General features: G+C 53.4%; 1 protein-coding gene across 3 annotated transcripts in view; it reads right to left on the reverse strand.

Annotated features, from left to right (window-relative positions):
- ADCY5 (adenylate cyclase 5) overlaps positions 1 to 12798 on the reverse strand; it is a 150204-nt gene extending 137406 nt beyond the window's left edge. For 2 of the 3 annotated variants that reach the window (XM_080658293.1, XM_080658292.1), the window contains exon 1: positions 11414 to 12687. In XM_080658293.1, the coding sequence (XP_080514419.1) occupies positions 11414 to 12535 (1122 nt within the window). In that variant the 5' untranslated portion in view covers positions 12536 to 12687. Of the gene's footprint in view, positions 1 to 11413 lie in introns of all 3 variants that reach the window. The other variant, XM_080658294.1, reaches the window with a different exon arrangement.
- Between the last annotated feature and the right edge of the window lie 777 nt (positions 12799 to 13575).

Raw genomic sequence — 13575 nt, forward strand, 5'->3', positions numbered from 1 at the left:
CTGGAGACGGGGTTATGTAAAAACTCCTACCTGTGCCATCACTTCCCACACCTTAAGCTCTGACGGGTTACTTAACATGATCCCACCCAGAAAGTTAATTGCCCACCGTGGGCATGTGAGGTGAAAAACGGAGGCTGACACATGCACTGCAATCAACCGTGAGGAAGCTGATAGCACTCCGCAAGAATTGCTATTTCATGGGACTTCGTGGGAAACAGTGAGGAACGCTTTTTGGAATTTGTGCAGTATCCATGCTCATGTTTATTGTCCTTACAGTTGAACTTGCCTCCAGGTGAGTCTCTGAGGTTCTCCACACATTTTATACCTGGAAAGAGGGGAGTAGGGAGGACTCAAGGAGCAGGAAAGGACATCAGAGGAAAGATGAGAAGAGGAGAGAGCAAGGACAGGAGGGGAGGCAAATGGGTGCCCCTGCTGTCCTCCCAGACATCAGCTGACTGTTCAGTGTGCGATCAAAAGAAGGAGGAGAATGAAAATGAAAGCCCGTGTTTTTCTAGATGGGGGCCCCATGCACATGGCCCCCTGCCTAGAGGACAAGCTTGCCTTGTCCAGGACGAGAACACCATGAGGGACCCCTCCCTGCCAAGAGTCAGAACCCCTTGTGGAACCTGAGGATGGGAACTTATCTGCCTTCTTCCCACAGTGCTTGGCGAGTAAAGGTCAGAAAGTCAGTAACATTCAGTAAATATTCAGGTATTAACATAGACAAGGCCCCAGCCCTCAGAGGGCTGATGGTTGAATAGAAAGACTGATAGATAAAATTACCCACCAAGATAAAATTATAAGCCAGAATAAGTGCAACAGAGAAAAAGAAGAGGATGTTTCTAATTTATTTTTTATATGTTTTTAAATTTATTTTTATTGTTGAAAGTCTTGGATGTTTCTAATTTAGATTCACAGCATGAGCTGTTACAATGGCAGGGCCCCTGGAGGGGCACGAGCCTGCCCTGCCCACTGGGGCTGCAGCCTGGCCCCTCTCCCTGCGCAGCAGCCTCAGCGGAGAGGTCAGGGCCAAGGCACTTTCCAGGTGGTATTCCTGCCTGGGGGCCAGTCATGCAAATGGATGGATCCCTCAGGAAAAGGGACTTGGCCAGAGGAAGACTGGGGACTTGGGCATGTTTAAGTGAACAAATAAATAGCCTTTCCACTACCCCCCCCTCCCGAAAAAAAAAAGTGAAAATAAAACCTGGAAAATCCATTTAGCAAAAGGAATGACCCTTGGGCAGGAGTTTCATTTTCCCTAGTTTTCTCGTGAAGCGTGAGAGGGACAGAAGTGGATTTGAAGCAGAGCTAACGGATATTTGAGGTATTTTTGAGGGGTTAATGGTTCTGGGGGGGCTGGGTTTAAAACACATCCTAAAAACGCACTAGGAAGCACTAAACTGCATATCGACTGGATGCTACTTGGCAGAAAGACCCCGAGTCTTGACCTCCAAGATGTACCAAGAAGCAATCCTGTGTGTTCCCAGGAGCCTCCTCCTTCCCCTCCCCTGTCCCACTTACGCCACCCTGACTGGATATAAGGCAGCCTCACCCCCAGAGCTGAGCTCTCCTAGCGTGGCTCTGACCCCCTCTTCTGGGTCTCATCCACAAAACCACTCAGGGGCTAATCATAGGTAAACATCTGCTCCCAGGTGCCCCCTGAACACTTCAGTGCTGCCTTCCCTCGCAGCATCACTGCAGGCTCAGGAAATGACAAGTCATTTAATGCCGATTTGAGCCAGACACCTCGAGGGAAGGGAGGCCATCACACATTTAAAACCGTGCATTCCAAAACCGAACAGACAACTGCTGGAGAGCAGCTGTGCCTTCTACTGCTTCTGCAGGCACCACAGGGCGGACCAGGGCCTGGCCCACTGTGAAAATTCAGGCACTGCATTTGGAGTCAGATCTGGATTTGTATAGCAGCTCCTAAGCTAATGAACTAGCTGTGTGACCTAAATGAGGTCACTCAACCTCTCTGAACCTCTACCTCCTCCTCTCTGAAACAGGTCTGTAACTAGGAGCACCCCTATAGGCATTAACTTGTTCAGACCAACCAACAACAGATTCTGTCAGTCAGAATCTATTATCCCCACTTTACAGAGAGGAAACTGATTGAGAAAGGGTTAGTCGACTTAGCCAGGATCATATAACCAGGGTTTTCCCCTCAGCCCCTGAGTCTGTGAGCCCCAAAGCCAGTGTCCACCTCATCTTTACCCATCACCTCTCCTCAGAGCTGTCAGCAGATCACACGTGGTAAAGTCCTTTGTCAGCTATAAAATGTTAATCAATGTAAAAGCATTTGAGTCTTTTGGCTGATATTTGAGCCACTACCTAGGGAATAAATAGAAAGCCACACATTTTTAAGAAGCAGAGATTAAAAAAAAAAAAAAGCAGAAAAAAATTATAATATATGTATATTTGTGGTTTTTTAAATTTCACATAATTCTGCTAGTCCAGCAACCACTCTACTAGCAGCAAATATATCTTAGCAAATGGGCATGAGAGGCCAAGGCAGGCCTAGGGGCTGAGTCTGCCATAGAGTTCTGCACCTGCGTTTTCGCGCCAGGAGGCGGCCTCCTCCCCTCCCTGGTGCTCAGGTCAAACCTGGTTAGACTCCTACCTTCTCCACTCTCAATGTGGACTTCCCTAGAAAAAGACCCTGAGACAAGGATTGGAGAACAAGTGGTTTATCTGGAAGGTGACTCCAGGAAACATTAGAATGGGTGTGGAGGAGTGAGAAAAGGAAGGGAAGAAAGTCACACACACAAAGTTTCAAGCCTGTTACCCCTGTGGACAACCAGACCCAAATCCTTCTGCAGGATTGGGAATCCATGAAAAACATGCCTCAGAGTTATAATCCCCTCACCCCCGGGGCAAGGGAGCTGGGGTATTTATCCACCAGCACCCAACAGTCATTGGTTGAGAGCTGCTCTGAGATGGTAACTGCCCAGCATTTCTGACCTGCCCCAGGAGCAGACAAAGGGGCTCGGAGCCAGAGAAAGAAAGCCCTCAGGTGCTGACAGCTGGACGTCTGGCTGGCAAGAGTGGAAAGGTACATGCCCAGGGAATATGTGCCGGCACTGAACCATCTGCTATGCTCACTAGCTGTGTGACCTTGGGGAAGGTACTTACTTTCTCTAATTCCAGTTTCTGCAGCCCGGAACTGGGGATAAAAATGTCTCTCTCGTGGGGTTGATATTACGACTAAATGAGGTCATGTATGTGAGGGATAAAGCCCGGTGCCAGGCTTGCAGTAAACATGCAACAGAAACCAGTAAGAGAAACTGAAACTAGATGAAGGAGGCATCTCCCTGGTCCCTTCCAGCCCCGTCATTTTACTTAATAAAGGATTTTGGACCCAGATGGGGAATGAGACTTTAAAACAGGCAGCTAGCGGATGCAAGCTGGGCAATCTCCTTCCTGTGGGAGGAAAGTCCCAACAAACACCCCTGTCTAGATTAGTCTGCCAAGGTCTGCCCCAGAGGCAGGGGCTGGACCCTGACAAACTCCACCCCTGCAGCAGTGAGTTTAAACAAACACAGATGCCCCCTAGTATGTTCCTTGAAAAACTGGTTCTGGGGTCAAATATGTTTGATAAGGGAAAATTTTAATACATATTAACATACTAACAGCTTTAAAGTCCTATAGTAAAGAATTCTGTTTAACCCAGTATTTCCTAAACTTATTTGACACAGAGCTGAATGTGTGTATGTGAGACATCCATTAATGTCCCTTCAAAGGACATTTAGTGGGAGAGTCTGAGCTAAAGGCAGTTCTAGAAGCTAGGACGAAGGTTGAATCATCTTGGAACTCCCTCGGCCTAGCACAGTGCCTGCTACACAGTAGGCACCTAATAAATGGTTGTTGTCTGAATGAATAGGGAGAAGTCAAAAGAATGACTTAATACTGGTTTTCCAATCTGTGAAGTGATATCGTCCCGGCAGTGCCAGGCAACAGTTCTCTGTTTCCAGGAAGACACATATTTTAAATGGCAGAGGAGGGATTTGGGAAGCCCTGATCGGAATTTAGGATCACAATCCCCCGAAATAGGCTTCCAAGCAGAGCTACATCACTTCCTTCTGTGGAGGTGTTGGTCTAGCACTTCGGCACAGCCGAGAGTCTGCGTGCAGCTGTCCACCCACCCTACCACCCATTCATGCATTCATGCATGCATTCATTCATTCAAACAAACCCTCACTGAGCACCTACTATGTGCCAGGGCACTGAGGCTGACACTAGGTCCCTCAGGAATCCTTCCAAAAGCCAACTAGGACTTCAGTGAGCTTTATGGAAAAAAGCCCAGGGAACCCTTAAGGGAAGGGGAGACAGGACCACCCAAGTGTGAGGTCAGGAAACCTCAAGCCCAGAAGCCACAGCTCCTAACCTTCCCAGAGAAAGAGATGGTAGGGGTGGTGAAGAGGGGTGGATTTCACGCTGACACATGAGGCTGTCCTAAACAATAAAGCCACTACTGTTTCTCAATGTTTGTTTGTCTACCCCCCCTTTCCTGTGACTATATTTCATTGTTCCCCGAGAGCATCCCTGCCCCCACTTCCAAGCTCTTCCCCCTCCCCACACTCAGAGTTCCAATCTCCCCTTCCTTTCCTTCCTACTACTCCTCCTTCAAACCATCTCCTAAGTCCCTACCTCTAGCCTCCCTCCTCAATACCTGATCTCCTCATTCTTTACTATCTGTTCCAGACCTGGATATCCTCAAGGTTTTTAATATCCACTTACCAGACAAATTAAATGAATAAACCAAGACTAAACCGAGGTCCATCTTTCTGTTGAAACCCCCTAACCCCTACCAATGGTGAGCCATGGATTGCTTTGCCTCAAATAGGAAGGGGGGCTGGGAATGGTTGGGAGGAGGAACAAGAGGAGAATATGAGTCCAGGTATGGGGCGCCCTTCCCCTCCTATTCCGTCATTACCACTCGCCTTCCATGTCTACATCCCTGTATCAGTACTCACACCAGCCCCACCTGTACATCTCCAGATGGGTCCACAGTGATTTGCTTCCTCTACACTGAAGCTGAGATGGGCACGATGATAGGACACACCGATGGGCTTTAGGAGGCAGCCATGCTGTTGCAAGATACCAAGCCACAGAATCCCAGGGTTGGGTGTGACCTGAGCGGTTATCTGGGCCAAAGATCCCAAACTTAAGAGTTGGTCATCAGGACCACCTGGGGAACTTTGAAAACTAGATCCAAACTGTTGAAACAATAGATCCAATCCTGGGCCCCACCCCAGGCCTTTGGAAGCAGAACCTCCCATTTCCACAGTAACAAGCCTGGCAGACAGCCATCCAGGTTCTACTGGACCATCTCCACTGGCACAGTTGGCTACCCCAGGAGGCATCTGGTTTGATGGCTGAAACCCCAAAGACTAGGAAGGGAACTCCTACCTGGAGCTGAAATCTGTCAACTATTTTCACTCATTACCCCCAACCCTGCCCTTGAGAGCAACCGAAAATAAATGTAGTCCCCCTTCTACTATCTGACAACAGGGATCCCAGCAATAATGGCTTGCCCGTCTCTCCAGGTTTTCTTACCTTGCTACAGCCTGCTCTCCTCGCAGCTAAATACCCCCATCCTTTCCGATGTTCTCTGAGAAGTCAAGGACTTCCAGTCCTCTGCATTCTAGCATCGAGCAAGGTGCTTCAGAGGAGACTTCGATCCTCCTATGAACTGGATTTTCCTATGAACCTAACCCAGACCCTGTTGGTCTTTCCCAAGAGCCAGCCCAGAATGCAGTCTCACATTAAGCTCACGGTCCCATAACTGGAAACCCCCAGATTTTGTTCAGGCTGCTGTAAAGAGAGATCTTCTCTGTCCTGCACTTGGACATTGCCCTGAGATAAGGTAGGGAAAGCAGGGCTTTCCAACTGTCTTCACAAAGTTTCGTGTTTGGGAGAGAAGATGAATGCTGATCCCGCCCTCCATCAGCTAGCTACCCTCATCTGGCACGCATGGACGGCGGAGGATATGCTACAACATAACGTATGTAACTGCACCCAGAGGGTCTATGGGCCCGTGTCGGAGCTCCCGGAGCAAGCTGTTTCCAATCCCAACACAGGCTCCTGCGCCCGGGAAGCAAACGACCACCATCTGGACCTACCACAAGATAAAGGTAACTGAGGTGCGAGCGGGCAGCTGTGGACTGGAAGTTACCCAGCAAGAGGCTGTATAAACACAGGGAGCTTCCATATGCGGTACCCTTCTCCCCAACACACACCGCATCTCCTGCTGGAACCAAGGTGGGAGCTCCAGTCACACCTCCCCGGAGAAGAGGAGGCCCAGCCCAGCACCGGCCCCAGCCCTGACTCCTGGCCAGGGCCCGTCTGTGCAGGGAAGCTGCTGTCCAGGCCTGTGAAGCTAGCTGATTTTTAGCACTTCGGAGAGGCTGGGCAGGTCTCCGTAATGGGGTTTAAGACACTGTCTGTGTCCTCTCTGTACAGGAACTTGAGCACGCTGTTCCACGTTCCACAAAACATAGACCTCCTGCTCTTGCTTCAGATCAAAACTTACATTGAATTATTAACACTGAACATTCTGCAAATACAGCAGCTGATCACTCTGCTCTTGGCTGGGTCTCTGCCATTCCCGCAGTCCTCTTCACAGGAATAGAGGCATCCCTGGGGTCTAGGAAACAACCCCCCCTCTAGGAGCCCTGCTCAACCCTCCACCCCCAGAGGCTTCTGCTCCCCTTCAAGCACCCCCTTCCCACCCATAGAGGAGGCAACATAATCGAAAGCAATTAGCAAAAATAATTGGCAAATACAATTAGCCTTGAGGCAAGACATGGAGACCCTCCTCGGCTGCAAAAGCAGCACCAACCCTCACCCCAACTGCTGTGCTGCTGGAGTTCACAAAGGCCGATTTCTCTGTCCAGGAAAGCGGGTGTTGGGGAAGTAATTGGTAGCAGGCGATTCCCAGTTTCCGGTGGTTGCAGTGGAAGTGTGTCCCCCCCTCCACACCACCCAGGCTGTCAGCCAGGCAGTGGTTGCCAGGAGCACACATGGGGCAGCCACAATGACCCACCAAACAGGCCTCAGGGCCAAGTTCCAGAACCAGGAGGCAGCCCTTCAGTGGGGCTCACTGGGCAGCTGAGAGGTGAGTAACAGAAAGGGTGTTTGAAAGGGAAAGGGGGGACTCCATGGGTCAGAGGAGCTAACCACTCAAGTCTAGCCCCTGGCCTCATTATGGAAAGGGGCGGTGCATCCAAGGTACTTCCCTAAGAAGTCAGAGGTCAAGGTCAGAAGGACGTTCAAGGCCCAGAATCAGAAAGGCAAGCAGCCACAGGAAGCCACCCACCAGCCAAGAATAAACAGGACAGAGCTGCAATGATCTCCTTTCAAAGTCAACACAAAGGCTCCCCAGGCCGACCTCCATCACCTGGGCCAGCCATGGAACAGTCAGACACACACACCCAGAGCCAGCCCACGCGACAGGCACATCTGCATAACACACATACACTATCTGTGGCCAGCCCACACCAGAGACACACACACACACACACACGCACACACGCACACACGCACACACGCGCGCACATAAGCACACCCGTACCCACCCCTTGGCAGCCATAGCAGTTGGCTCCCACCCCCATCCATTCCCAGCTTCCTCCCTGCAGGCACTCACACAGTCACAGACATCACCCACACAGTGCCTGTGCCTTTCTGATATCTTGAACAACTGGTGACAGTTGTGGGTTCAAACAGGCACAAAGGATGAAATGCAGAAAATTACTAAGTTTCTCCAAAAGGGTTAGAGGGAAGAGAAGGAGGAGCTGCAGGGAGGCTGGGTGGAGGATGGGTCATCCCACACTGCAAGGACAACCTCCTCAGCTCTCCAAGGCAACCTCCTCTAACAGCTCTTCCAAGCTCACAAGCACCCACATGGGGTCAGAATCAGCTCCTCAGAAACCACCTCAGGCAGGTTTAATGTGGCTGCAGAATAATAATACCCCACATTGAACAGAACTCTCTACTTTTCAAAGAGCTCTTCCATCCATTATCACCTCCTAAAGTAACACCAGACAGTGGGAAATGCTCCTCTCCTTGGCAAAATGACCACCCACCCTCACAAGGCTCAGAGATTTTTCTCCAAAATAACCTTTATTAGCTAAGCATATGCAATAGTTGTGTGAGCATGCTTGTTTGTGTGTGAGTGCATGCAGAGCTTTATGTAGCAGAGTGGGATACAGTCAAACAAAAATGAGGTTGCCATGGCAACAGGCTCCGGCATCATCACAGCCTATTAACACAAGTGAGGAATGTGTTTGGCAGATGCTCCAGTGTTATTTATGGTATGGGTGTAACAGAGGGACTTGTAACACGCAAAGAAGGAGAAAAAAACAACCCTGTGACGCTCCTACTGTACTCCACTGAGGAGACCACAGTGAGACAAGAGCACAGAAGGAGAGGCTGCGAGGCTGCAGGTGGCGAGTAAGAGATGGAGAGGAGCAGGCAGGCAAGCAGAGGAGAGGAGAGGTGACCAGAGAGCAACAGGGGGATGGAGGGGGAGGGGAGAGAGAGGAAGTGAGAGAGAAAGAGCAGAGAGGGACAGGAGGACACCAGGGGAAGAGCTAGAGCCAGAGATGTCATGAAGGGAAGAAAAAACATCATCCCCCAAAGAGGACTGCCCCACCTTGCCTCTCCATTCTCTCTAAGTAAAATCCATCAGAAGGCACCTGTTAAAAAACCAAACGTTTTCTCCTCCTAATTGGAGCAAAGGGCAGAGCTCCAAACACACGAGGGGCTGGGGAACAATAAAGTACCAGGGTCCGAGGGGCCAGCCTCGCAGGAAGAGAAGTGAAGAAATGCCAATGGTTTCCTGAGGGTCTACTGTGTGCCCACGGCACTGCTGCTCCACTTCCCTGGACCAGGGTCCTCATCAAAGAAATGAGCATGTCAGTCCCTTGGACTGAGGAATCCTGTGTTACATGGCTTTTTCCTCTTCTGCCATCTCTTGTCTAGCATAGTACAGGGTACTTAGGAGGGATGGCATCTAACCCAAGCCATCCTCAACTGCCTGCCACTCTGGGGTAACCTGAGGCAGACGTTAATGCTAGACCGTCCCACTTATATTTTCCCACCATTGCTTAAGAAATAAAATTTTATATCAGACACAATCAGAAAGGTAAATCAAATACAAACAAAAAGATAGTTTTCTCTGAAGCCAAAAAGAAACAATGTTTGCATTCCCTTGTAGGGGACCATTCCGAACAAGCTCTGCTATACTCGAGGGAGATCTTGGGAAGTTGCATGTAAATCCACCCAAAAGCCTACACCCAAGCAAAGGTCTAAAGACCACAGTGGGTAAAACAAGCCAGGTGGGGCACTGGTGGAGATGGGGAGGAGAAGGGAGGAACTGGCCTGAGGAACTAGCAGGGGAAGCCAGGCACTGTTGCTGCCATGACATGTTCATGCTAACATGGAGCTGGAGTCCCTCAGGTTCAGCACTCTTTCCCTGGGATCGGACTCCAACCTCTGGAAATCATACATGCAGGACTGCTACGGCTGTAATCAGACCCTGCCTCCCAGTCTGGTCTAAATGATCCAGGAAATCTCTAGTGCTCTGTGTGGATGACATGCCCTTCTCCCTGCATAAAAGCTACACCTATCCAAGCAGGAACCACCCCAAAGATGCAACACCCATGTGACAGCTCGGGTCCTCAGGTCAAAGGAGTTGAAGCCTTTCAAGCACTAACAGTAATAGTTAATTTTTGTAAACCATCATCTCTCAATAGGTTTCTCTCAAGTTCAAAGCTGATATCTAAAGTTTTCCTTCTGATCCCAGATCAGAAAAACTTTAACTTAGCATTATCAACCGCACCTCCTCCACTCATTGGAACCCAACCAAACTGGCAACAGTTATTAAATCCCTCCTAAGTACCCTGCCCTGTGCTAGACAAGAGAGGGTGGAAGAGAAAAAAAAAAACCCATATAATTCAGGATTCCTGAGTCCAAGGGGATTACATTGAATGAGAAGCAAAACCAATGGAGCCTGGAGAACAGTAAGTGCTCCCCTCTGTGGCTCTGACTCGATTGTTACCATGCAGAAGAGGGAAAGGCCAGTACAGCTGGAATGGAAGGAGAGAGCTCCTGGTAGGTGAGGGCTGGGACAGAGGAGGGTGGAACTGTAAAGGAACCTCTCATTCTCTAAAAAAGGAACCTGAGGCCCAGAGAGCTTGCGGGTGCCCTCTTTCCCAGTCACAGAGCACTTTGGAAGTGCAGCTAGAGCCGAGAGCCCTGGAGTGCATACCGGTGCTATTCCCTGGATGAGAGTCAGGGGGCATAGGAGAACCCCTCAAGAAAGAGTTTGCCCTCAACAGGATCAAAGTCTGAGTAAGGCATCAGAGTTGGGGAGGAGGAAGTCAATGACAATGGAATATAGTTAAGAGGTTCTACAGAGAAGGCAAACAGCCTCAGAGGGTTGCAGTGGGCACCGTGGTCAAGAGACTACTAGCCTACAACACGGGCCCACTTGACTCTCTTCCGGTTGAGCTAAATGCAAACCAGCAGGCTCAGCAGGGTCAATGGATGAGGTCCATGGAGCCACAGACAAGGGGACTGCTAAAAGGAGAAGATGTGCCCATCAGAGGCACTGGTCTCACTCTGAGGGCAGGATGGCAAGTATTCCTCTCTCCCAAAACCCTTCAGTGGAGTCACCAGTTAACAAAGTTTTATTTCCTCCCAAGTCTCACTGTTCTAGGTTCACCCAACCAGTCCCAGCAGGGATAAAAAACACCCCACCACAGGCAAGAACCAGGATCATCAATAGGAAGGGGTCACAATGTCCAACATTAGCTTTCTGCTCAGGCAAAGAGGGGGTGCCACCACACATCTCAGAGGCTCCTTCCTACCTTTGCTGGCGGCAGCTTTTTGGCTTGGGGCACTTTTGTAAACGGAAACAACTTGTCAGTCCCAGCCTCAGACAACTGGCAAGGTTATCATTTCTCTTTCTTAACACTGGGCAAAGGGTGCCCACGGTCTGCTCTCCCCAGCCCTTTATCCAGGACTCCATCAACAAACCAGCAGTAGCTCTAGGGAGGGAGAATCTGCTATAGAGTCCAGCCACTTGTATCAGGGGCCTTTATACATATACAGGGACAGAAGCACAGGAAGAGAAGGGGACTGCTCCAAATCCTTCCTCATTCTTATCTCGACAATAATGGCTATGGTTTAGTGCGTGTTTCTGCGACGCCAGGAACATCTCATATAACACAAGGCACTCCTTTAGTAAATGAAAATGCTGGGGCTGAGAGCGGGTTAAGGGGCTGAAAGACACCACATAGATGACACAGCCATGTCTCTGGCCCTTTTACCACTTTAAAAGGGTGGGAGTGGGATGTCTGGCCTGCTGGCCCCACAGTGCAGTCCCTGTGGCCAGGTGAGCCCTTACCTGCTTGAGCAGGAACTGGTCCTGGGCGTTGGTGTGCAGGGCAATCGCCAAGTGGAGGGCAGACAGGAGTACTCCGCTGAGGACCGCGGCCCGCATGCGCACGGGCAGCAGCGTGTAGATGGTGTAGATGAAGAACACGGTCCACCAGATGCCCTCCGAGGCGCTGCGTGGCTGGGGCAGTAGCAGGCCCACCACCTGGACCACCAGCACCACCGCAATAAGCGCATAGCAGGCCAGACCCATGTGGTCCTGGTGGAAGGCGGCGCGGTTGCAGAGCACGGCCATCACGAGGATCACGCCCACGGCGGCCGCCAGCACGGACATGTAGGGCAACTGGAGCGGTGGCCGCACCGCGTGGAAGGCCAGCATGACGAGGCACACCAGCACCAGCACGGCCATGAGCATGGTGAGGCTGCTCTGGTTCAGACGGAAAAAGTAGCGCTGATACAGCCGCTCCAGCTTGTCCGACGGGAACTTCTTGGAGCGGAATATCTGCAGCAGCGCCAGGCAGCAGGCGCCCAGCGACAGAACCGCGCCGGGGCCCGCGCCCGCCAAGCTGCCACCATCCCCGGGCCCTTCGTCGCCCTCGATGGCGCCGGCCTCCAGCTCGTCAGCCGCACGGCCCTTTCCCCGCCGCTCCTCCAGGCCCAGCTCCACCGAGCGAGGGCGCACCTCTGTCCCTCCCGCTGCGGCCGCGGAGGCCGCCGAGCCGCCGCCGCCGCCCGCAGGGGGCGCCCGGGTGCTGCCCCCGCCGGCCGCGCCCCGTCGCTGCCGCCGGCTGCCGCGAGCGCAGTCGTCGCCGCCTCGCTCCTGCCAGGCGGACTTGGAGCGGAAACTGAAGCCGAAGCCCCCGACCAGGGGGTCGTCACCACTCAACGGAGGATCCTCGTCGTCGTCGTGGCGCCAGCGGCTGGCCAGGCGCTGCTGCTGCTGCGGGGTCACAGCCCCCCCAGGTTTCTTGGTGGAGCCGCGGGCCGAACCCCCAGGGGTGTGGGGGTAGCCATTGGCGCGGGAATCGGCCGCTCCCCACGCCGAGCGGTGTTCCGAGCTTCCCCGGGATGCGGGTGCTGCTGCTGTCAATGCCGCGTAGCCCGGGGGGCTCACGCTTTTGGAGCCGGACATCCCCCTCTCGGCCTCGTCTTCTGCCTCCTCCCCCGGAGGCCGGGCCGGGGGTCTCCAAGGGGAGGGCGGACGGCCGAGCAAGGGGACCAGGCTGGGGTCACTCGTCGGGGGCGGCCCGGGGCCCTGCGCAGCAGCTGGGCATCTTGGCACCCCCGTCCTGAGCGGAGAAGGAGGGCGAGCTGGGAGGTAGGCACAGCCCCGAGATAAGAAGTGGCTGAGAATCCGAGTCGGGAGTCCCAGGTCCGAGGTGGAGTTGGCGCCCAGCTGGGGCAGCGGGAACTGGAGGAGCTGCTACGCCGCGCGCAGAGGGACGTCCGGACTCCTGGCTCGCCTCGAGCTCGACGGGGACCAGAGTTGCGGACGAGGCGGGACGGAGAGGTGTCCTTGCAGGCGGCGCCTCCCCGGGACTGCCAATGCCCGGGCGCGGCGCTCGCAGATTATGCCTTAGCGGAGCCCAGGGGCACGCGCGGTTCGGCGGCGGCTGGGGCGGCTCGGCGGGGGTCCCGGCGTGGACACCTAGCAGGTACCCTTTCCTCGCGGCGGACTGGGAGCGACTGGGAGGTACGAGCGCCAGCCAGCATTATTTTCTTATGAGGGGTGGGGAGGTGGGATGGAGGGTGGAGAGGACGGGGGAGGGGGCGGCAGGCGGAGCAACAGCTCCGGAGCCCTGGGGGGAGGGTCCTTGAGCCCGGGGGGGGCCGTCGCCCGCATCCCCCCCACCTCCCGCGGCGAGAGTGGGAGCGTGCCCCCGCGAAAGCCGAGCCCAGCCGAGCCTTCAGCGCGTCCGCGCAGGGGGCGGGGGCGAGGACCGGCTCCTGCAGCGCGGCCCTTCCCCTCTCGGTTCCCTCTTCCCCCAAAACGAAGCGGAGCTGGCCCGGACCCGCCGGCCCAGGAGGACTGTCGCGCCGGCTCCGCAAGCTCCAGGCTCCTCGCAGCCAGCGGCGGGCCCACGGCGGCCGGGTGCTGAAGGACTAGGCGGAGGGCGAAATCCGGCGCAGCGCTGCCGCCGTTCTGCCCCAACGCAGGCGGGCTTCTCCCGG

The sequence above is a fragment of the Plecotus auritus genome, assembly GCF_963455305.1.
Source record: "Plecotus auritus genome assembly, chromosome: 2".
Taxonomy (NCBI): Eukaryota; Metazoa; Chordata; class Mammalia; order Chiroptera; family Vespertilionidae; genus Plecotus; species Plecotus auritus.